This window comes from Salvelinus sp. IW2-2015, unplaced genomic scaffold, assembly GCF_002910315.2.
Source record: "Salvelinus sp. IW2-2015 unplaced genomic scaffold, ASM291031v2 Un_scaffold4194, whole genome shotgun sequence".
NCBI lineage: Eukaryota > Metazoa > Chordata > Actinopteri > Salmoniformes > Salmonidae > Salvelinus > Salvelinus sp. IW2-2015.
The window spans coordinates 21,435-43,587 of record NW_019945465.1 but is presented as its reverse complement, the minus strand read 5'-3'; the positions used below and the strand labels follow the sequence as shown (position 1 = coordinate 43,587).

The window sequence follows — 22,153 nt, the reverse complement described above, 5'->3', positions numbered from 1 at the left end:
GGAAGAGAGGATTGTTTTCATTGGGCACTGAATGAGCAAAGCTCTTCCCACATAGACAGACATAGGGTTTCTCTCTAGTGTGGTGTTCGCTGGTGTGAATTCAGGGTCCCTGATTCAGCAAAGATCTTTCCACACTGATCACAGCTATAAGGCTTTTCTCCTGTGTGTGTTCGCTGGTGTGCAGTCAGGGTGGAGTAAACGCAAAGCTCTTTCCAACATTGATCACAGCTATAAGGCTTCTCTCCGTGTGTGTTCGCTGGTGTATAGTTAGGGTGGAAGCTCGAGCAAAGATTCTTTCCACAATGATCACAGCTATAAGGTTCTCTCCAGTGTGTATGCTGGTGTTTATTCAGGGTGGAAGCTACAGCAAAGCTCTTTCACACTGATCACAGCTATAAGGCTTCTCTCCAGTGTGTACACGCTGGTGTATGGTTAGTTTTCTCTGATACAGCAAAGCTCTTCCCACACAGATTAGCAGATATAAGGTTCCTCTCCAGTGTGTATGCGCTGGTGTTCAATCGGGTGGAAGCTACAGCAAAGCTCTTTCCACACTGATCACAGCTATAAGGCTTCTCTCCGTGTGTACACGCTGGTGTATGGTTAGGGCTCCTGCATTAACAAAGTTTTTCCCAACATCAAGGCAGGGGTAAGGCTTCTCCCTTCATAAATTCTCAGATGATATTTGAAGGTGTTATATGCAGCAAAGCTCTTCCCCACACTGATCACAGCTATAAGGCTTCTCTCCTGTGTGTGTTCGCTGGTGTGCAGTCAGGTTGGAAGCTCGAGCAAACTCTTTCCCACACTGATCACAGCTATAGGGCTTTTCTCCTGTGTGTTTTCGCTGGTGAATTATGAAGGACCTCCGTGTAGTGAAACTCTTCCCACAGTCAGAGCAGCTGTGGTGAGATTTCTTCTGTAGTCGTGCTGGTGTTTGAGGTTTTCTGATCGGGAGAGATCTCTGTTGTACCGCATCATGATTTGTTTGAGGCTCCCAGATGATAGTCCTCCACTGGGGAGATGTTAGAGTTGTGCTGTAAAACAAAAATTTAATACTAGGTTTTGGAATTGAGTCATACAAATAAACTATATTACTGTGGATTTATTAGGTCGTACCGTCTGAAATAGGTCACTCCTACGACAGTGATCACGTGGCTGTGGTTGCTATATAAAGCAGACGACGACAGAGACATAAGTTCCTGTTTGATTGATAAATGGGCAAAATAGTGACCTAAGCGACTGAGGTGGTATGATCGCCGTACCAGCGCACCGTCAATCTCAGAAACAGCCGTCTGGACTTTTCACGCCAGTGTTAGTTACAAAATGGTGCATCAAAAAAGCAAACATCGTCGCGGCAGTCCTGTTGTGAAAACAGATCATGACAGAGAGGTCGCAGGAGATGGCAGAAGTGCAAGTAACGGCGGCACAAACAGACAACTATTGGAATATGAGTTCATAAGCAAGTCAAAGCAATATCTAGGACAGTTTGGTGCACCCGTTATGAAACGGTACTCCTACAGACTGTGACTCCCCTACAACGTGGACTGATGGCTTGCTATATAGCAGCAGACAGCTAGCAAGCTTAAGTTTCCTTATTGACTAGAACAAACAAGTGACCAAGCGATAGCTTGATAGCTGAGCGCAACCGATCAGTTCTAGAACAGCCCTCTGACTATCCACACGAATGTACTGGAATTACTAAGACATGGTATCAAATAAGGAGCTGAAAACATACCGGTCCGAGTGCAAGTTCCTGTTGTCGTAACATGCTCATTGACGCAGGATTGGTAAGCAGGATGATGCATGGACATCTGCTGGTGTCAAGCTAACAGGGTGGTGTCTGTGGGGAATGTTTTCCGAAAACGAGACCCATTGAACGGAATTATCATGAACAATGTCCATCGACCATGTGTTGCTGACCCCCAAATAGAGTATCTTTGGATGAGATGGGACGCGGCTGTTTGGCAGTATGGAATGTGCTGCGTCAACAATCTGTTAAGCAACTGCGTGATCCATCAGCGTCAGGCATGAAACCAAACACATCCCTGTGGTACGTTTTCCGATACCTTGTAGAAAATACACTGCTCCGGACAATTCAAGCTGTTTTGGAGGCAAAGGGGGGTCCGTTCCGGAACTAAATGGGCGTACCTAACAAACTGGCCATGATTTATTTATTTATCAATCAATTGAATAGAATTTGCAGAAAGCAGATTTGTAGTCCTATCACACCCCACCATTGTTTCTTACTTGATTGAACAAAATCTCCATCTCCTTCCTCGTGTCCTTCTCTTCACAGTTCTCACTCTGCCCTGGTGTTTTCCTGCCAGTCGACCAGCCGCACAGACACCTCTTCAGACCCAGCAGTAAGGCGCTACGGGGAGAGTTTGTGACCCGGGACTCCCGGCAGGGTGGAGGGGGACGGGCTAGCTCTGTGCTGGTGACCACAGAAGTATTGTACATAGAAATAAACCATATAGACATTTTGTTTTATCTAGTCAAAATCGATTGATTGAGGCTGATCCTTAATAATACCTCCTTTCTCCTGAAGTGTGGTTCGTTCATACTTTCCACAAATGTAACGTTTAAAAAAAAAAAAACTTTGGCACATTTTTTCAAATGGAAGATGTTATATTTTTTTCACTCTTAAAACAAATGTCAAACTGATAACTCTTAATGCCCCGTCTGAGTTCAGACTATGAGGATTTAATTGAGTTCCACCCCTGAGTTTAATATTGATTGATGCAGATGGGCTGACAGAGATGTCACCTCGCTTCGAGTCCTTAGGAAACTATGCATGTTTTTATGTATTATTTCTTACCCCAAGAAATCTTAAGTCTTATTACATACAGCTGGAATAACTATGGATATAGAGCGACGTCAACTTTACCAACATTACGACCAGGATAGACTTTCCCGAAGCGATCCTTAGTTTGGACCACCACCCAGGACAGGTGGATCTAATCCCAGAAGGCCTAACCCAAAACAATGTCGCCGCAGACAGGCAGACGAGGCGGCCTCCTGGTCAGGCTCCGTAGGCGTGCACTTTGCTCACGTTTCCAAGTATACTACTTGCCAATGTCCAGTTGCCTTCCAGAGGGATTGCCTTCCAGAGAGACATCAAAGATTGTAACATTCTCTGTTTCATGGAAACATGGCTCCTTCGGGATATGTTGTCAGAGTCGTTCAGCCAACGGGCTTCTTCATGCGTCGCACCGACAGAGATAAACACTCTCTCTGGGAGAAGAAGGGCAGGGTGGTATGCTTCAATGATTAAAATTCATGGTGTAATCAATAACAACATACAGAAACTCAAGTCCTTCTGCTCACCCAACCTTAAATTCCTTACAATCAAATGCCGGCCATATTATCGCCAAGAGAATTCTCATCAGTATCCAACAGCTGTGTATATACCCCCTCAAGCAGACACCAACGACGCGTCCTGATCGCAAGGACTTCAACACTGGACTCTATGTAAACTGGAAACCATATATTCTCGGGCTGCATTTATTGTAGCTGGGGATTTTAGCAAATCACATTTGAGAACAAGGCTACCTAAATTCTATCAACATATCGATTGCAGCACGGGCAATACACTCGATCCCTGCTACTCTAACTTCCACGATGCATACAAGGTCCTTCCTCGCCCTCCCTTCGGCAAATCCGACCACGACTCCATCTTGCTCCTACCGTCTTAAAGGCAGAAACTCAAACAGGATGTACCCATGACTAGCACCATTCAATGCTGGTCTGACCAATCGTAATCCACGATTCAAGATTGTTTTGATCACGCCGATTGGGAAATGTTCCGGTCAGCCTCAGAACAACATCGACTCGGTGAGTGAGTTTATAAGGAAGTGCATTGGAGATGTTGTACCCACTGTGACTATTAAAACCTACCCTATCCAGAAACTGTGGATGGATGGTGGTATTCGGGCATAACTGAAAGCGCGAACCACCGCATTTAACCACTGGGAATATGGCCGAATACAAACAGTGTAGTTATTCCCTCCGCAAGGCAATCAAACAAGCAAAATGTCAGTATAGTGACAAAGTGGAGTCGCATTTCAACGGCTCAGACACGAGACGTATGTGGCAGGGTCTACAGGCAATTACGGACTACAAAAAGAAAKCCAGCTACGTCACGGACAACGACGTCTCGCTTCCAGACAAAATAAACACCTTCTTTGCCCGCTTTGAGGATAATACAGTGCCACAGTCGCGGCCRGCTAACAAGGACTGCCCCCCCTCCTTCTCCGTGGCRGACYTGAGTAAGACATTTAAACGCGTTAACCCTTGCAAGGCTGCTGGCCCAGACGGCATCCCTAGCCGCGTCCTGGTGTGTTTACGGACATATTKAATCGCTCCCTATCCCAGTCTYCTGTCCCCACATGCTTCAAGATGGCCACCATTGTTCCTGTACCGAAGAAGGCAAAGATAACTGAACTAAATGACTATCGCCCCGTAGCACTCACTTCTGTCATCATGAAGTGCTTTGAGAGACTAGTCGGGGATCATATCACCTCCATGTTACCTGCCACCCTAGACCCACTTCAGTTTGCATACCGCCCCAACTGGTCCACAGACYATGCAATCACCATCCCACTGCCCTATCCCATCTGTAAGAATACCTATGTAACAATGKWGTTCAWTGARTARAGCTCAGCATACAACACCATAGTACCCTCCAAYCTCATCATTAAGCTGGAGGCCCTGGGTCTCAACCCCACCCTGTGCAATTGGGTCCTGGACTTTCTGGCGTGCCGCCCCAAGCTGGTGAAGGTAGGAAACAACATCTCCACTTGAGGTAGGCCTACACTAGAATAATCCAACAATGACACACGCACGTTGTCTACATTTTAAACCGTCTAATAAATCTTTTGGCAGTAATTAAGGAAGGCACAGTGATGCCGAAACGTTGGTAAATACCCATTAAATTGCTGGGAGATTGTACATGGAGTGTGCGACTTTCTTTATTTTGATAGTTTATAGGAATTAAGAAAATAAAAACAAAAAAAAACAGAATAGCATATTCTGAGTTTAAAGGTAGACTCAGCGATATAACATAGGCTATAGGTGCAAAGTAAATAGCACGGTGGGTACATTTCCGCAATAACCAAGAACATTGAAGCGCGAGGCTAAACTTCTCCAATATTTGAAAAAAATTATACTGAACAAATACATAAAAAACGCAACAATTTCAAAGATTTTAGTACATATGAGGAAATTAGTCAATTGAAATAACTTCATTAGGCCCTAATCTATGGATTTCACATGACTGAGAATACAGATTTGCATCTGGTGGTTACAGCTACCTTAAAAAAAAGGTCTTCACAATGGGCCTCAAGATCTCATTGTGGTATTTTTGTGCATTCAAATTGACAATCGATAAAATGCAATGTNTTCCACTGGATGTCATAAGGTGAATGCACCAATTTGTAAGTCGCTCTGGATAAGAGCGTCTGCTAAATGACTTAAATGTAAATGTAAATGTGAACACTTTTACGCTCAACATGGCCACTTCATATTCGCTCCAGAATGGGAAAAATATCCTATTTTATTCAGCTAAGATCAATTATATTCTTCTTACTATAACAATTATTTAATATAAAAGAATGACATGGGCCTTAAGTATATTTTGTCAGCTAAATGAACAAGCCTACACCCTTTGCCAGCAGCATACCACACTGCGTCTGAAGCTAAGCAGGGTTGGTCCTAGTCGGTCCCTGGATGGAAGACTGGATGCTGCTGGAAGTGGTGTTGCAAGGCCAGTAGGAGGCACTCTTTCCTCTGGTCTAAAAAAAAAATCCCAATGCCTCAGGGCAGTGATTTGGGACATTGCCCTGTGTAGTGGGACGTCAGCTGACTGGAGTTAGCTAGCTATTTACGGAGGCTAGCTGCTGGATTTTGGACAAGCAAGCTAATAGCAGCTGTATTGTTGCTGACCAGTTTAGATAACATATTTTTAGCCGAATCTCAGAATTTATAATTGTCAGAAATGCTACAAAAAAGGAACTCATTGTTGGTAATGGACGGAATGTGCATGTGAGCGACACATTATGAAATGTAATAAAATCTATTGCACCTACAAACTTAAGTCAATCCATTTTTTTTTTTTATCAAATCAATTTATGGTAGCTATATGCTCGTTTCAATCTGACTTCTAGACTTTGAGCTAGGTGGGRGTAGAAAATACTCTGAAAACTCACCAAGGTAAAGTTGGTAACCCTAACCCTTTCAGACATTCGCCAAAGGCCATTTAAAATTGTAAAAATCAATAACTAATTAATTGATTGTCACAGAAACAAAGATAGATATGGTTTATTCTATAAATGTCAAGTATACTTTTACAACCTTTGTTTTTGATCTGATATAGATACATCTATAAAAACGCCATTTAAAGCAGTATAAATCAATAACTAATTTGATAGAAAAATAATTGATACATGCCCTCTATCAAATCAAAACTGGAATTTCTGCTCAAAGCAAAGGTTGTAAAAGTATACTAGACATTTATAGAATAAATCATACCTAGTTTGATAATTCTGTCATAACTTTGATTTATATAGCTTTAAATTGTATTTTATAGATTTGATGTCCAATCAAAACTGGAATGTTTACTCAAAAGGTTGTAAAAGTATGCTAGACATTTATAGAATAAATCATATCAATTTGATGATTCTGTGACAAACGGTGAATGAGTTATTGATTTATACAATTTTAAATGGTTTTTGGCGAATGTCTGTCCGAATGTGTGAATATAAACCCAACTTTCCCTTGGTGAAATCTCAATTGCTAAGGACCCTGTTAGAAATCTGGTATATGGTACTCTGTAACAGCTGGACAGATCACGATGAGGTGGGGAGTGTGTTGTGTTGTGTATCTCCAATCAAGATCATTTGCGAGATTTAATCGACATTGGTGTAATAATGGCTTAGATATGATGGCAGGGAGATTTTAAATTTATCATTGCGCTTCAACCAATGCATAATCAGCGCGACTACAACATAATGGAATAGAACTATAAAATGTGAAAAATTTTGCAAAAGTGAGACGTTGCATGCATCATTGGTGTAGCTTCTCAATGGCCAATACATAGCATCAGCAACCCAGGGTTTATATACATCATTGGTGTAGCTTCTCAATGGCCAATACGTAGCATCAGCAACCCAGGATTTATATACATCACTGGTGTAGCCTATGCTTAATTATTTATCCCCGCTTCTGACTTAACCTGCTGGTTGCGCATTGCTTGTATCATCAATCTGTGTGCGATTGGCTACTTTGCTGAAATTACCACCATGGTTTCTTTTGTCTAGTTCAAATGGAACGCCGGGTGTGGAAGATCAAAGGAAACGAGACCTAGACATTGTATACACCACAGTAAGGACACTGTTCATAACAGTCAACCAAACTTACCCGATCCATCTTGGAAGCGATTCTTTCTTCAACGTTTCTTCAAATATATTTAAAAAAAAAACTAAATGTGTACGCTAGTTACTTTGTCACGGCGTTCAGATAAAGAAAAGCTAGACCAGCGCAATCAAACGTCCTTTTAAATATCAAAACTGGATTTAAATTGTGACAAACAAACGTCTCATGTAGACTAATTTTACATTATTTGGATTGAAAACTCGATAGAGGATGTAACAAACAACTTCCTGTTGATGCTTTTCAGCTTCTTCTGTGGTGTTTGAAATGCCGCCACCTACCGTACATAGTCATCAAGACTTCTTTTCAAGTGGGTGAGGCGGTTTAGGGAGGGTCATTTATTGCTAGAAAATAACTGTTTGTATTGCCACAAACATATTGTATGTTAAATGAATGGCAAAAATGTAGGCTATTTTTAGTATAATTAATACATCATTAATCTATTTAAATWYMWAATTATTAGATGTATCACGTTTTTTGTGTCATCCTCAATGCTTGTAAATGCATTATGTCCATGTGTGGTTGTACTGTTTTAAAATGGTCAAATACAATAAAAATCACAACAAATCTAAGGTATTTATTGGAACAACTAAAACAGCTTGCTGGCTGGCTGGCTGTGGTTTGCTGGAAGGTGGCAGGCCAAATTTGAGATGAGAGAAATTCCTTGTTATTGTCTTTCTTATGAACTCATTGATACCTTTGGTGGCATGTGTTGTGGGGTATGCTTTAAGAATTCCCTTCACTGGAACTAAGGGGCCAAGCCCGAACCATAAAACAGCCCCAGATAATTATTCCTCCTCCACCAAACTTTACAGTTGGCGCTATGCATTGGGGCAAGTAGCGTTCTCCTGGCATCTGCCAAACCCAGATTTGTCCGTCGGCGGCAAGCCTTCCACCACTCCAGCCGACACTTCGCATTGCGCATGGTGATCTGAGGCTTGTGTGCTGCTGCTCAGCTATGGAAACCCATTGCATGAAACTCCTGACGAACAGTTATTGTGCTGACATTGCGTTCAGAGGCAGTTTGGAACTCAGTATGGAATGTTGGAACTGAGACCGAACGATTTTTACACGCAATGCGCTTCAATACTCGGTGGTCCCATTCTGTTAGCCTGTGTGGCCTACCACTTCTCGATGGAGACATTGTTGCTCCTAGATGTTCTACTTCACAATAACAGCACTTACAGTTGACCAGGGTAGCTCTAGCAGGGCAGATATTTGACAAACTGACTTGTTGGAAAGGTGGCATCCTATCAGGGTGCCACGTTGAACATCACTAATCAGTAAGGCCATTCTGCTGCCAATGTTTGTCTATGGAGATTGCATGGCGGTGTGCTCAATTTTATACACCTGTCAATAAAGGGTGTGGCTGAACTAGACAAATCCAATCATTTGAAGGGGTGTCCACATACTTATGAATGCACTGTATTTATACTCTGGACTAATATTGTTATATTTCTTAATTCCATTCTTTAACTTTTAGATGTGTGTAACATTATTGTCGTGAATTGTTAGATATTACTGCAATGTTGGAACTAGGAACACAAGCATTTCACTACACCGGCAATGAGATCTACCAAGTATGTGTATGGACCAATACAATCTGATTTGATTTCTCAGCTACAGTTTGAGTTGTGTCCTGTCTGACAGTGAAATATGGCTAGCTCTTACCATAGCTTGAACTATGGCGTTGCTAGCTAGCGTTTGTGGTAGAAATTACAACATTGTTATTCAAATGACCTTTTATAGAATATTATTCAATTAGTACTTTCACACTGTCTGTTGGCCTGAGAGGAGCCTCTGAGGCTTAATGCTGGCAATTGGATTTGCGATGCCTTGGTGATAAGACCTAAAGACTACATTCCATTGCATGATTAGTGTCTGTGTCAAATGCTGTTCTGTCTGCCAGGGGAACTCTCCCTCCATTTTCTCTCTCCCACATCGCAAATGCGATGCGTTATAAGGTAGCAGCGTGACAATTTGGTTTAACTGATGTAGCTAGCTAACTATGTTTTGTGGAAAAATMTAGGACTGCCGTTTGGACATGAACTAGCTGTTCTTGTCTGCTGGCTAATGTTGATAATTGGATATGGAGAAGGGTGAGCCGGTCAAGGATCGATTCAGACAAGGTGGTAAATTGTATGACAAGCGACAGTTTTATTTAAGAGTAAAGATATCTGGTACAAGCGTGCACGGACTTATTCATTTAGCTCATATGGAACTTGCAGAAAAAAGCCCAGATAACAGAGTGCATAGACATTTTATACAGCACAGAAAGTAGGTTGAGTCTGGAAGTTCTGGTCCTCTGGTTGGTCCTGATGAGTTGGGCGAGGTCCCCTTCAGGCTAGTATCACTGTCCCATTGGCTCTGAGTAGAGTTCTTTGTCTTCAGAAATGTTCAGCTAAAACAGGAGATTAGGTGTGTGCGTAGATGTGCCTATTTTGACATTTCTGTGTGTCTCTGTAAAATGTTCAGACTGAAGAGGAGATTTTGTGTGTGCGTAGATGTTCCTGTCTTATCAGTGTTTATAAAAGGTTTATGTCAGCCCTCTGTCCTTGGGTATGTGTGTGTCTCAGTATCTCGTGAAATGCAGTACCAAGCACCCTTTTCTTATCGGTGTTTTATGACAGGTTTACGTCAGCCCTCTGTCCTTGGGTGTGTGTGTGGGTCTCTGTATCTGTTTATGAGTTTGCGAGAAACCCTGTTTTTGAAAGAAGTTAGTTATAACAATGTAATAGCAATATGCTTGTGTTATTTTAAATGGTATTTATTACACTAACTAATGGCTGAAGGTATTTGTATAACAAACCTTCCATAAAAAAATGACAGCTCGCTACATGTCTTTGCCTGTTCGTTAGCTAGCTACATGGGTTAGCTACTGGACTTTGGGCAAGCAAACTAACGTTAGTTAATAGCAGCTGTATTGTTGCCTGGTTAAAAAGAACTAGGGTTGCCAACTGTCCCCGTATTCCCAGGATGTCCCTTATATTGGGCTAAATTGGTTTGTCCCATACGGGACCTCCCTTGTCCCGTATATTCTCCAATCACAGTATAGCATAAACCCGGCAATTTCTGCAAAGTAATTTCTGTTGTTGTTCGGTTGGTTTGGCATATCAAGGAAATATGGATAAACCTGCAAAAAAGAAAACTGTGCAGCTACAACAAACAATGTGAAGCAAAAAAGACTTGGGTTAAGCCCGTCAGTGGTGACTCGATGAAAGCTTTCTGTACTTTATGCCGTCGGGAATTCTCAATTGGCCATGGAGGGGAGAATGACCTAACTCGGCATGCATCCACAGAAATGCACAAGGCGGCCATGCTAGCTTAAGGTGCTAGCAATATCGGTGCTTTCTTCGTGACATCTGCGGAAAATGTTTTGTTTCATGACTCTGTTGTCATGAAAATGTTGTGAAGAAGATGCACTTGGTGAAGAACAAAAGCTGAGATGATTACAATTAATGTTTTTGGACCAAAGACTGCAGGATATTTTGGATGATCTGTCCCTGACCGAAGGTGAGGCAGTGTATTTCTCAGTTGCCAGTGATGCCTCCAACAAGGTAAATAGAAACATGTGTCCAGTGTGTGTGAGATATTTCTCTGTGTCTGATGGAGTGCAGTGCAAGTTACTTGACTTTTATGACGACAGTGATGAAACTGCAAATGGCATACATCAAGCTCTGATGAACCGTCTGGAAAAGCATGAACTGGAATTACATCACAGCCTATGCAGCAGATAATGCCAATGTCAACTTTGGAAAACACCTCTCCGTTTACCAGTTATTAAGCAGTGCCAACAATCACATTCTGAAAGCTAATTGCCCAGCTCACATAGCTCATAAATGCCTTCAAGCACGCCTGCGATCAGCTGTCAGTGGATATTGAGACAATTGTTATAAAGATCTACAGCCACTTCTCAGTATCTGCTTCCCTAAGAGAGGAAATGCCTGCATTTTTTGCCTTCGTTGACATTTAGTGGCGTAAAATTCTGTGACATGTTCGCACACGATGGCTCTCTCTTTGTACAGCTGTCGATCGTCTCCTGCAAAGCTGGCCAGCTCTTACATTATACTTCAGGTCCCTTGGGGAGACCTGTGCTGTTGCACTGAAGAGTATTTTTGAGTATGAAGAAAAAAASGGAAGCTGCTGAGATTTATCTGTGCTTTTTCCATAATGTGGGGTGTGTTTTCGACCAACTCGTAAAAAAGCTGGAGGAAACGACGCTCTGCAAGTCCAAAAGTTAAAAATGAATATGATTCAGCGGAAACAGGACAGCTTTTTTGGAGACCAGACCAAGCAGTTGATGGACAAACAGCAGCAACAGGACTTTGTGAAATTCTATGACACATTGACAAGTGGTTTGATTTTGTCACGTTCCTGACCTTATTTCCTTTGTTTAATCTTTGTTTAATTTTTTCAGGACGTGAGTGGGTGGGTGTAGTCTATGTTATGTGTTTCTTTGTTTAGGTTTGTCTTATTGGCCTGATATGGTTCTCAGAGGCAGGTGTTTTACGTTGTCTCTGATTGGGAACCATATTAAGGTAGCCTGTTTTCACTGTTGGTTTGTGGGTGATTGTTCCTGTTCGTGCGTTCATGTGTTTTATGTTCTCTAGTTCAGGACTGTAGCTTCGTTGGTTTTKGTTTGTTTATTGTTTTGTTCGTATTGAAGAAGTATTCTAATAAATATGGATACATACCACGCTGCGCTTTGGTCCTCCTCTCCTTCTACCGACGAAAGCCGTTACAGATTTCTCACRAGAAAAGGTAATGGTGAAACTGAAACCGATCGGCCTCTATGAGGAGCTCCCCTTCACTGACCTGGAGCAGGTGGTGGTTGCCCTCAAAATGACAGAGACAGTCAGTATGGACCAATCCTTTGAAGAGGCTTGTGCTAGCCGGGAGGAAATACAGAAAGCCAGACAGGATACCATGAAATCCACCAGTGAGAAGTGGGTGGCAGTTTTCCAAAACCTAGGGAAAGCCAACTTGAGTCGTGGAAATATTCAGTCAATAATATTTCTCAAATACCAGAGCCTGTGAGTTCAATTAGACTTTATTACAAAGTAATAGAAGCCGAGCTTGTTCATGAAGTAACTCCTTTCCAGCCTTGGCACACACTTTTTATATAGTTTTCATCCTTACYTCACACACAGTAACTCTTTATGTTAATGATTCATCCCCTCTGGCATTTAGCCACCGTTATCTTTTTGCCTRGCACTAATTTTAGCTTGGTTTCACATTAAGGCATAGATTCRGTTGGTGGCGTAACCATAGCYACAGCAAACATTAGGCCATAGCAATGGTACAAAAATAAACAGACATGCCCACTCCCAAGACAGATGCATGTCTAATGGTGTCTATTGACCTAGATACGCATATAGAGTGCACCTATCCTGCTGACTACTATGAAATGTCCAATGGGCACACATACTCTGGAAAATTCCCAATATATGTTCAGGATTGTCTCATTTGTCCTCAGTGTACCAGGCTCAAATGGATTTTCTCTCTGATGACCATTAAATGGTCAGACTCAAGAAACAGATGCAGCACAGAAGCTCTGTGACAGAGCTGATCAAAAATGAACTTCAAATATCTGTGAACTGTGACTTGTCATGTAAGGACTTTTCTCTAGCTATGCAAAAGGACAAAGGACTGCTTGAATCAGTCAAGAACAGCAAAAAATATTAATGGAAAAAATWAACCCCTCTTTTGCATTTGAAATGTAATTTTTTGTTGCTGTTAAGGTCCAAATTGGGATTTCTTTGATCATTTATTTTGAGGTTTATTCACATAAGTTTACATAATGATACAGTTTTAGTAAATCTATAAACTAAATGGAATATAAAAATGTTTTGCCTTTCCAATTGAATAAGAATATTAATATATTAATAAACACAACACCATACCCACACCGCCGTGGCACCGTGCACGCCACCTTTTGTCCCTTATTTGGRAGTGAGAAAGTTGGCAACCCTAGATAGAAGTCAGATTTGGCTGAAAAGAAATTACCAATATCAGAATGCTACAAAAAGCACATCAAATCAAAGTTTATTTGTCACTTGCGCCGAATAATAAATGCTTACTTACAGGCTATAAATAGTCCGGGTAGCCATTTGATTACCTGTTCAGTAGTCTTATGGCTTGTAACAGTAAAAACTGTTTTTGTCGTAGACTTGGCACTCCGGTACCGCTTGCCATGCAGTAGTAGAGCGAACAGTCTATGACTGGGGTGGCTGGGGTCTTTGACAATTTTTAGGGCCTTCCTCTGACACCGTCTGATGTCGAGGTCCTGGATAGCAGGCAGCTTAGCTCCAGTGATGTACTGGGCCGTACACACTACTCTCTGTAGTGCCTTGCGGTCGGAGGCCGAGCAATTGCCCTACCAGGCAATGATGCAACCAGTCAGGATGCTCTCGATGTTGCAGATGTAGAACTTTTTGAGGATCTCAGGACCCATGCCAAATCTTTTTAGTTTCCTGAGGGGGAATAGGCTTTGTTGTGCCCACGACTGTCTTGGTGTGTTTGGACCATTCTAGTTTGTTGGTGATGTGGACACCAAGGAACTCAAAGCTCTCAACCTGCTCCACTGCAGCCCTGTCGATGAGAATGGGGGCGTACTCGGTCCTCCTTTTCCTCTAGTCCACAATCATCTCAATASTCTTGGTTACGTTGAGGGAGAGGTTGTTATTCTTGCACCACCAGGCCAGGTCTCTGACCTCCTCCCTGTAGGCTGTCTCGTCGTTGTCGGTTATCAGGCCTACCGCTGTTGTGCCGTCTGCAAACTTGCAAATGGTGTTGGAGTCGTGCCTGGCCATGCAGTCGTGGGTGTACAGGGAGTACAGGAGGGGACTGAGCACGCATCCRTGGGGGGCTCCAGTGTTGAGGATCAGCGTGGCAGATGTGTTGCTACCTACCCTCACCACRTGGGGACGGCCCGTCAGGAAGTCCAGGATCCAGTTGCAGAGGGAGGTGTTTAGTCCCAGGATCCATAGCTTAGTGATGAGCTTTGAGGGTACTATGGTGTTGAATGCTGAGCTGTAGTCAATGAATAGCATTCTCACATAGGTGTTCCTTTTGTCCAGGTGGGAAAGGGCAGTGTGGAGTGCAATAGAGATTGCATCATCTGTGGATCTGTTTGGGTGGTATGCAAATTGGAGTGGGTCTAGGGTTTCTGGGATAATGGTGTTGATGTGAGCCATTTCCACAGCCTTTCAAAGCACTTCATGGCTACGGACATGAGTGCTACAGGTCTGTAGTCATTTAGGCAGGTTGCCTTCGTGTTCCTGGGCACAGGGACTATGGTGGTCTGCTTGAAACATGTTGGTATTACAGACTCAATCAGGGACATGTTGAAAATGTCAGTGAAGACACCTGCCAGTTGGTCAGCACATGCCTGGAGCACAATCCTGGTAATCCGTCTGGCCCCGCAGCCTTGGGAATGTTGACCTGTTTAAAGGTCTAGTCACGTCGGCTACGGAGAGCATCCGTAAAGCTGATGCTCTCATGCATGCTTCAGTGTTTGCTTGCCTCGAAGTGAGCATGAAGCGATTTAGCTCATCTGGTAGGCTCGTGTCACTGGGCAGCTTCGGGCTGTGCTTTCATTTGTAGTCTGTAATAGTTTGCAAGCCCTGTCACATAAGACGAGCGTCGGAGCCGCTGTAGTACGATTCATCATAGCCTTGTATTGCGCTTTGCCTGTTTGATGGTTCGTCGCGAGGGCATAGCGGGATTTCTTATAAGCTTCCGGGTTAGAGTCCCGCACCTTGAAAGCGGCAGCTCTACCCTTCAGCTTAGTGCGAATGTTGCCTGTAATCCATGGCTTCTGGTTGGGGTATGTATGTATAGTCACTGTGGTGACAGTCCTCGATGCACTTACTGATAAAGCCAGTGACTGATGTGGTGTACTCCTCAATGCATCGGAAGAATCCCGGAACATGCTCCAGTCTGTGATAGCAAAACGTCCTGTAGTTTAGCATCTGCTTCATCTGACCACTTTTTTATAGACGAGTCACTGGTGCTTCCTGCTTTATTTGGCTTGTAAGCAGGAATCAGGAGGATAGCGTTGTGGTTGAATTACCAAAAGGAGGGCGAGGGAGAGCTTTGTACACGTCTCTGTGTGTGGAGTACAGGTGATCTAGAATCCCCCCCCCTCTGGTTGCACATTTAACATGTTGATAAAATTAGGTAGAACTGATTTAAGTTTCCTGCATTAAAGTCTCTGGCCACTAGGAGCGCCGCCTCTGGGTGAGTGGTTTCTGTTTGTTATTTCCTTATACAGCTGACTGAGTGTGGTCTTAGTGCCAGCATCTGTCTGTGGTGTAAATAAACAGCCACGAAAAAGTATAGCTGAAAACTCTCTAGGCAAGTAGTGTGGTCTGCATTTTATCACAATATACTCTACTTCAGGCAAGCAAAATCTAGAGCTTCCTTAGATTTCGTGCACCAGCTGCTGTTTACAAATATGCCCCTCTCTTTAACTAGTGTTCTGTTCTGTTACTGTTCTATTGCCGGTGCAGCGTATATCCGCTAGCTGAATATCCATGTCGTCATTCAGCCACAATTCCATGAAACATAGATATTACAGTTTTTGGTCCCGTTGGTAGGATATTCGTGATCGTACCTCGTCTAATTTATTGTCTAATTTATTGTCCATGATTCATGTTGGTGAGTAATATTGACGGTAACGGCAGCTTTCCACTCGCCTTCTGCGGATCCGAACGAGGCATCCCGCTCTGTGTCCTCTGTACCTGCGTCTCTTCTCTTAACGGGGATGTTGGCCTTGGTGGTGTTTGGTGAATGTCCTGTGGTCCTGCTTGTTGAAGAAAAAATCTTTGTCTAATCCGAGGTGAGTGATCGCTGTCCTGATATCCAGAAGCTCTTTTTTGCCATAAGATATGTTGCAGAAACTTATGTACAAAATAAGTTAGAAATAACCGTGAGAAAAACACATAATGCACAATTGGTTGGACACCCGTAAAACTGCTGCCATTTCTTCTGGCGCACATCATTGTTTCTTAACTTCTCTAGGATAGTGGGACGCTAACGTCCCACTTGGCCAAAATCCAGAAAAAATGTAGCGCCGCCAAATTCAAATATATTACTATAAATCAATCTTTCATGAAATCACACATGAGAGACACCAAATTAAGCTACACATGTTGTGAATCCAGCCATCATGTCTGATTTCAAAAAGGATTCACGGGGAAAGCACACAACAATTATGTTAGCTCAGTACATAGCCACAGAAAAACACAGCCATTTTCCCAGCAAAAAGATAGTATTAACAAAAAGCAGAAAGAGATCAAATTAATCACTAACCTTTGATGATCTTCATCAGATGACCCATTGGACATATGTTACACAATACATTTATGTTTTGTTCGATAATGTGCATATTTATATCCACAAATCTCGGTTTACATTGGCGGCCATGTTCAGAAATGCCTCCAAAATATCCGGAGTAATTACAGAGAGCCAAGTCAAATAACAGAAATACTCATCATAAACTTTGATGAAAGATGCATGTTTTACATATAATTAAAGATACACTTGCTCTTATGCAACCGCTGTGTCAGATTTAAAAATACTTTACGTAAAAAGCACACCATGCAATAATCTGAGACGGCGCTCAGATCTAACAACATTTCTCCGTTCATGTTGGAGTCAACAGAAATACGAAATTACATCATAAATATTCCCTTACCGTTCGATTATCTTCATCAGAATGCAGTGCCATGAATCCTAGTTCCACAATAAATCATTGTTTTGTTCGATAATGTCCATTACTTATGTCCAATTAGCTTTTTGCTAGCATGTGTAGTACACGTGTCCAAACGCTCACGCAGATGCAGGCAAACGTCAGACGAAAAAGTTCAAAAAGTTATATTACAAGTCGAATAAACTGGTCAAACTGAGTAGAGAATCAATCTTCAGGATGTTGTTATCATTTATATCCAATAACTTTCCAACCGGAGCATTCTTTTCAGTCTCTATAAGTAATGGAACGCATGGCGATATCATGAGGAAAGCGCGTGAATAAGAACTGGCAATCTGCCAGACCAATGACAAACACCTCCCATCATGCCCCACATCACACTAGAGACTTCATTCCACGTTCTACAGACTGTTGACATCTAGTGGAAGGCGTAGGAAGTGCAAACAGATCCATATCTTACAGGGAATTGAATAGGCGATGAGTTGAACGATGACATTTTCAGAATTCTCACTTCCTGTTTGGATTTTTTTCTCAGGTTTTTGCCTGCCAATATGAGTTCTGTTTACTCACAGACATCATTCAAACCGTTTTAGAAACTCCAGAGTGTTTATATCCAATAGTAATAATAATATGCATATATTAGTATGTGGGACAGAGTAGGAGGCAGTTCACTATGGGCACGCAATTCATCCAAAAGTGAAAATGCTGCCCCTAAATCAAAGAAGTTAATGGATGAAATGTTCACTGAGGTAGTGCTGGAATAGTGGAGGCAGCCCCTGTTTTCTGTGTGACTTGCAGTAAAACTAAACCAATAGTTATTTAGTAGTCGAAAATGTCTGAAAAATTAACTGGCTTGACCATGCTGTAGGTCATGTAACTGTTTGTTACATGCAAAATGTTTTGTTTACTTCACAGGACAGACGTTGCTCTCCGGTTTTATGATTGAACTAAATGTGTGGTTGAATTTATTCTGCCACTGTCTTCATGTCTTGGCTTTGTGAATGCAAAATGAACGCAATTATCACAACACATAGGTTGTAATTTGGCTCTTTACTCCCTTCTTCCCGTGTTTTTACCCACACACCGCTACTCAAGGTGTAGGCTTGGCCTCATTTCTCCATGGTTCTGACTTTACCTACTCGTTACACATGGCCTTGTATCAATCTGAGGCTTTAGGCTAGTAGGTACTTTGCTGAAGGACAAAATATCCAAGTGTTTATTACCACCATTGTTTATTTTGTTCAGCTGGTTCATCCTTGGGAGCAATTTCCAAAGCCTGAAGGTACCACGTTCATCTGTAGACACAATAGTACGCAAGTATAAACACCATGGGACCACACAGCCATCATACCGCTCAGGAAGGAGACGCGTTCTGTCTCCTAGAGATGAACGTACTTTGGTGCGAAAAGTGCAAATCAATCCCAGAACAACAGCAAAGGACCCTGTGAAGATGCTGGAAGAAACAGGTACAAAAGTATCTATATCCACAGTAAAACGAGTACTATATCGACATAACCTGAAAGGCCGCTCAGCAAGGAGAAGCCACTGCTGCAAAACCGCCATAAAAAAGCTAGACTACGGTTTGAAAACTGCACATGGGGACAAAGATTGTACTTTGTGGAAAAATGTCCTCCGGTCTGATGAAACAAATATAGAACTGCTTGGCCATAATGACCATTGTTATGTTTGGAGGAAAAGGGGGAGGCTTGCAAGCCGAAGAAACCATCCCAACCGTGAAGCACGGGGTGGCAGCATCATGTTGTGGGGGTGCTTTGCTGCAGGAGGGACTGGTGCACTTCACAAAAATAGATGGCATCATGAGGAAGGAAATTTAATTGGATATATTGAAGCAACATCTCAAGACATCAGTCAGGAAGTTAAAGCTTGTCACAAATGGGTCTTCCAAATGAACAATGACCCCAAGCATACTTCTAAAGTTGTGGCAAAAATGGCTTAAGGACAAGAAAATCAAGGTATGGAGTGGCCATCACAAAGCCCTGACCTCAATCCTATAAAAAAATTTGTAGGCAAAACTGAAAAAGCATGTGTGTGCAAGGAGGCCTACAAACCTGACTCAGTTACACCAACTCTGTCAGGAGGAATGGGCCAAAATTCACCCAACTTATTGTGGAAGCTTGTGGAAGGCTACCAGAAACATTTGACCCAAGTTAAACAATTTAAAGGCATGCTACCAAATACTAATTGAGTGTATGTAAACTGTGATCGACTGGGAATGTGATGAAAGAAATAAAAGCTGAATTAATATCATTTTCTCTACTATTATTCTGACATTTCACATTCTTAAAATAAAGTGGAGATCCTAACTGACCCAAGACAAGTACATTTTACTAGTATTAAATGTCAGGAACTGTGAAAAACCAAATGTATTTGGTTTAAGGTGTATGTAAACTTCCGACTTCAACTGTACATCAGGTTTGTGTGTGTACGTTTTGAGGAAAGCTAAGCAATATGATATCTGAAATATATTGAATCTTCAATTAAACCTGAAATAAGTCCACTTTCTTCGCTCTATCAACTTAACTTGCACATGTTTTTTTGTTTGTTACACGTACAAGGGGAGGACGTATTATGCTTCCATGCAACAGTCTCTTTCAGCTCACAAGCCAGGCAGCACCCAATTTCATTGCTGTTTGCAGCAAATTCTTCTGTTGCAATTTTTTTTTTGCTACTCTCCCGGTGTGCTCTACTGAACACAACCCAGGTCTTCATATGGTCGGTGTGCTCTACTGAACATAACCCAGTCTTCATATGGTCACGGTGTGCTCTACTGAACATAACCCAGGTCTTCATATGGTCACAGTGTGCTCTACTGAACACAACCCAGGTCTTCATATGGTCACAGTGTGCTCTACTGAACACACCCAGGTCTTCATATGGTCACGTGTGCTCTACTGAACAAACCCAGGTCTTCATATGGTCACGGTGTGCTCTACTGAACAAACCAAGTTCTTCATATGGTCCCGTGTGCTCTACTGAACACAACCCAGGTCTTCATATGGTCACGGTGTGCTCTACTGACACAACCCAGGTCTTCATATGGTCACAGTGTGCTCTACTGAAAACAACCCGGTCTTCATATGGTCACGGTGTGCTCTACTGAACAATAACCCAGGTCTTCATATGGTCACGGTGTGCTCTACTGAACATAACCAGGTCTTCATATGGTCACGGTGTGCTCTACTGAACATAACCCAGTTCTTCATATGGTCCCGGTGTGCTCTACTGAACACAACCAGGTCTTCATATGGTCACGGTGTGCTCTACTGAACATAACCCAGGTCTTCATATGGTCCAGTGTGCTCTACTGAACACAACCCAGGTCTTCATATGGTCACGGTGTGCTCTACTGAACATAACCCAGGTCTTCATATGGTCACGGTGTGCTCTACTGAACATAACCAGTCTTCATATGGTCAACGGTGTGCTTCTACTGAACATAACCCAGGTCGTCATCCTTTGTTTCTGACATGAATAGCAGTAGTTAGTAACACAACATTTCTTGTGTCCAATTGTTTTATTTCATACAAGGTCATGAATGTGTACAAAGGTCATTTTTGTACAGATATACAGATAATACAGATACAGGAACAGAGTGAGAAAATATTATAAAAGCGTATAAAATGTATTTGAAACCATTCTGGTGTGCCTAGCCAGKGGTTCACCTGTTCTCAAACAGTCGTCTAAAGTTGGATCCAACCAGTGGTATCTATTGAGACTCCGATTCATACACTCATATCAGTTTCTCTCATACCTCCACACTAACCAGCGTGACCACTGTCCATTCTCTGACCCCTATTGAAGACAATCGATAAGTGTCCAAAATGGCATCCTATTACCTACATAGTGCCCAGATTGGCTCTGACCAATAGTAGTGCACTAAAGGGAACAGGGTGTGATTTCAGATAGGCCTACAGTGTATAATACTGAGTCAGCATGATCACACTATGACAATAACATTCTATTTGATATTCTGAGGTGGGAAACTAAATATGAATGTCAAATCATATCAGCTATTATTTCTGCTGTAGCTAGCTAACATCTTATTATAAACTTATAATACTCACTTTAAAAAGAAGAAAATGTAGAAGGGAATTCATAGCATTTCTCTATTTGTATTCTACCATTAGAGTATGTAGTAGTACAGTAGTAGTTTAACATATTCAAGCAACAAAAACATTTTGTTTACAGTAGAATTACTTAGCTGATCAAACATTTTTWGAAAAATCTAAATCAAAGAAAATAACATTTGTGACATTCTGAAGAACAATATAACAAACAATATCCAGATAAAAGTGATMCATGTACCCTTTGCTTATAGCAGTGTTTTAGGATGATGATTTAACCTGAAGCTGCATAGGAAACGACAGACAGAAGGCACAGTTCCCATGTTACTGGGCATACTGTATCACGACTAGACAATATGGTGTGTTATTTATGATGGTCTATGGCCTGTACAGAAGCATTAGCTAATGTTTGCAGTTATGTTTGATCACATTCATTGTACATCACTATCCATTTCCATGAGCTGCTAAACGACCGCTGCCTTCGCTTGAGGACACATTGCTGTAAGGTACCTCATTCCACTGCAAAGAAGATCGGTATGGACTGAACAAGGAAGAGTTTTTGTGATATGCGTATCTCACCGGGTTTCTGCAAGCCTTCCTTCAATGCTCTACTATGCTCATACTTTAAGTTAGTAGTCTATCTATAGGATGTTCAATGTCAAATGTACAGTGTTGTATCAAAGAATACTGAGGTCTATTATGGAAAAACATGATTTGTACAAATTAAAACAAATGGATTGGTCTAACAAACTTCGACACCTTTYTAACTGCAAGAAGACATTAACTATCTACAGKGCCTTGCAAAAGTATTCATACCSCTTGGATTTCTTCACATTTTATTGTGTTACAAAGTGGGATTAAAATTGATATAATTGTATTTTTTTGGTCAACGATCTACTCAAAATACACCAAAGTCAAAGTGGAAGATTTT

The 22,153-nt window shown here is 42.0% G+C and overlaps 1 protein-coding gene across 1 annotated transcript in view; it reads right to left on the bottom strand.

The window, feature by feature from the left end:
* LOC139026243 (zinc finger protein 3-like) overlaps window positions 1-7,752 on the bottom strand; it is a gene marked incomplete at its 3' end in the record, with an annotated part of 23,726 nt that extends 15,974 nt beyond the window's left edge. Inside the window, exon 1 of the mRNA XM_070441528.1 lies at window positions 7,414-7,752. Coding sequence (XP_070297629.1) covers window positions 7,414-7,422 — 9 coding nt within the window. The remainder of the gene's footprint in view (window positions 1-7,413) is intronic.
* Between the last annotated feature and the right edge of the window lie 14,401 nt (window positions 7,753-22,153).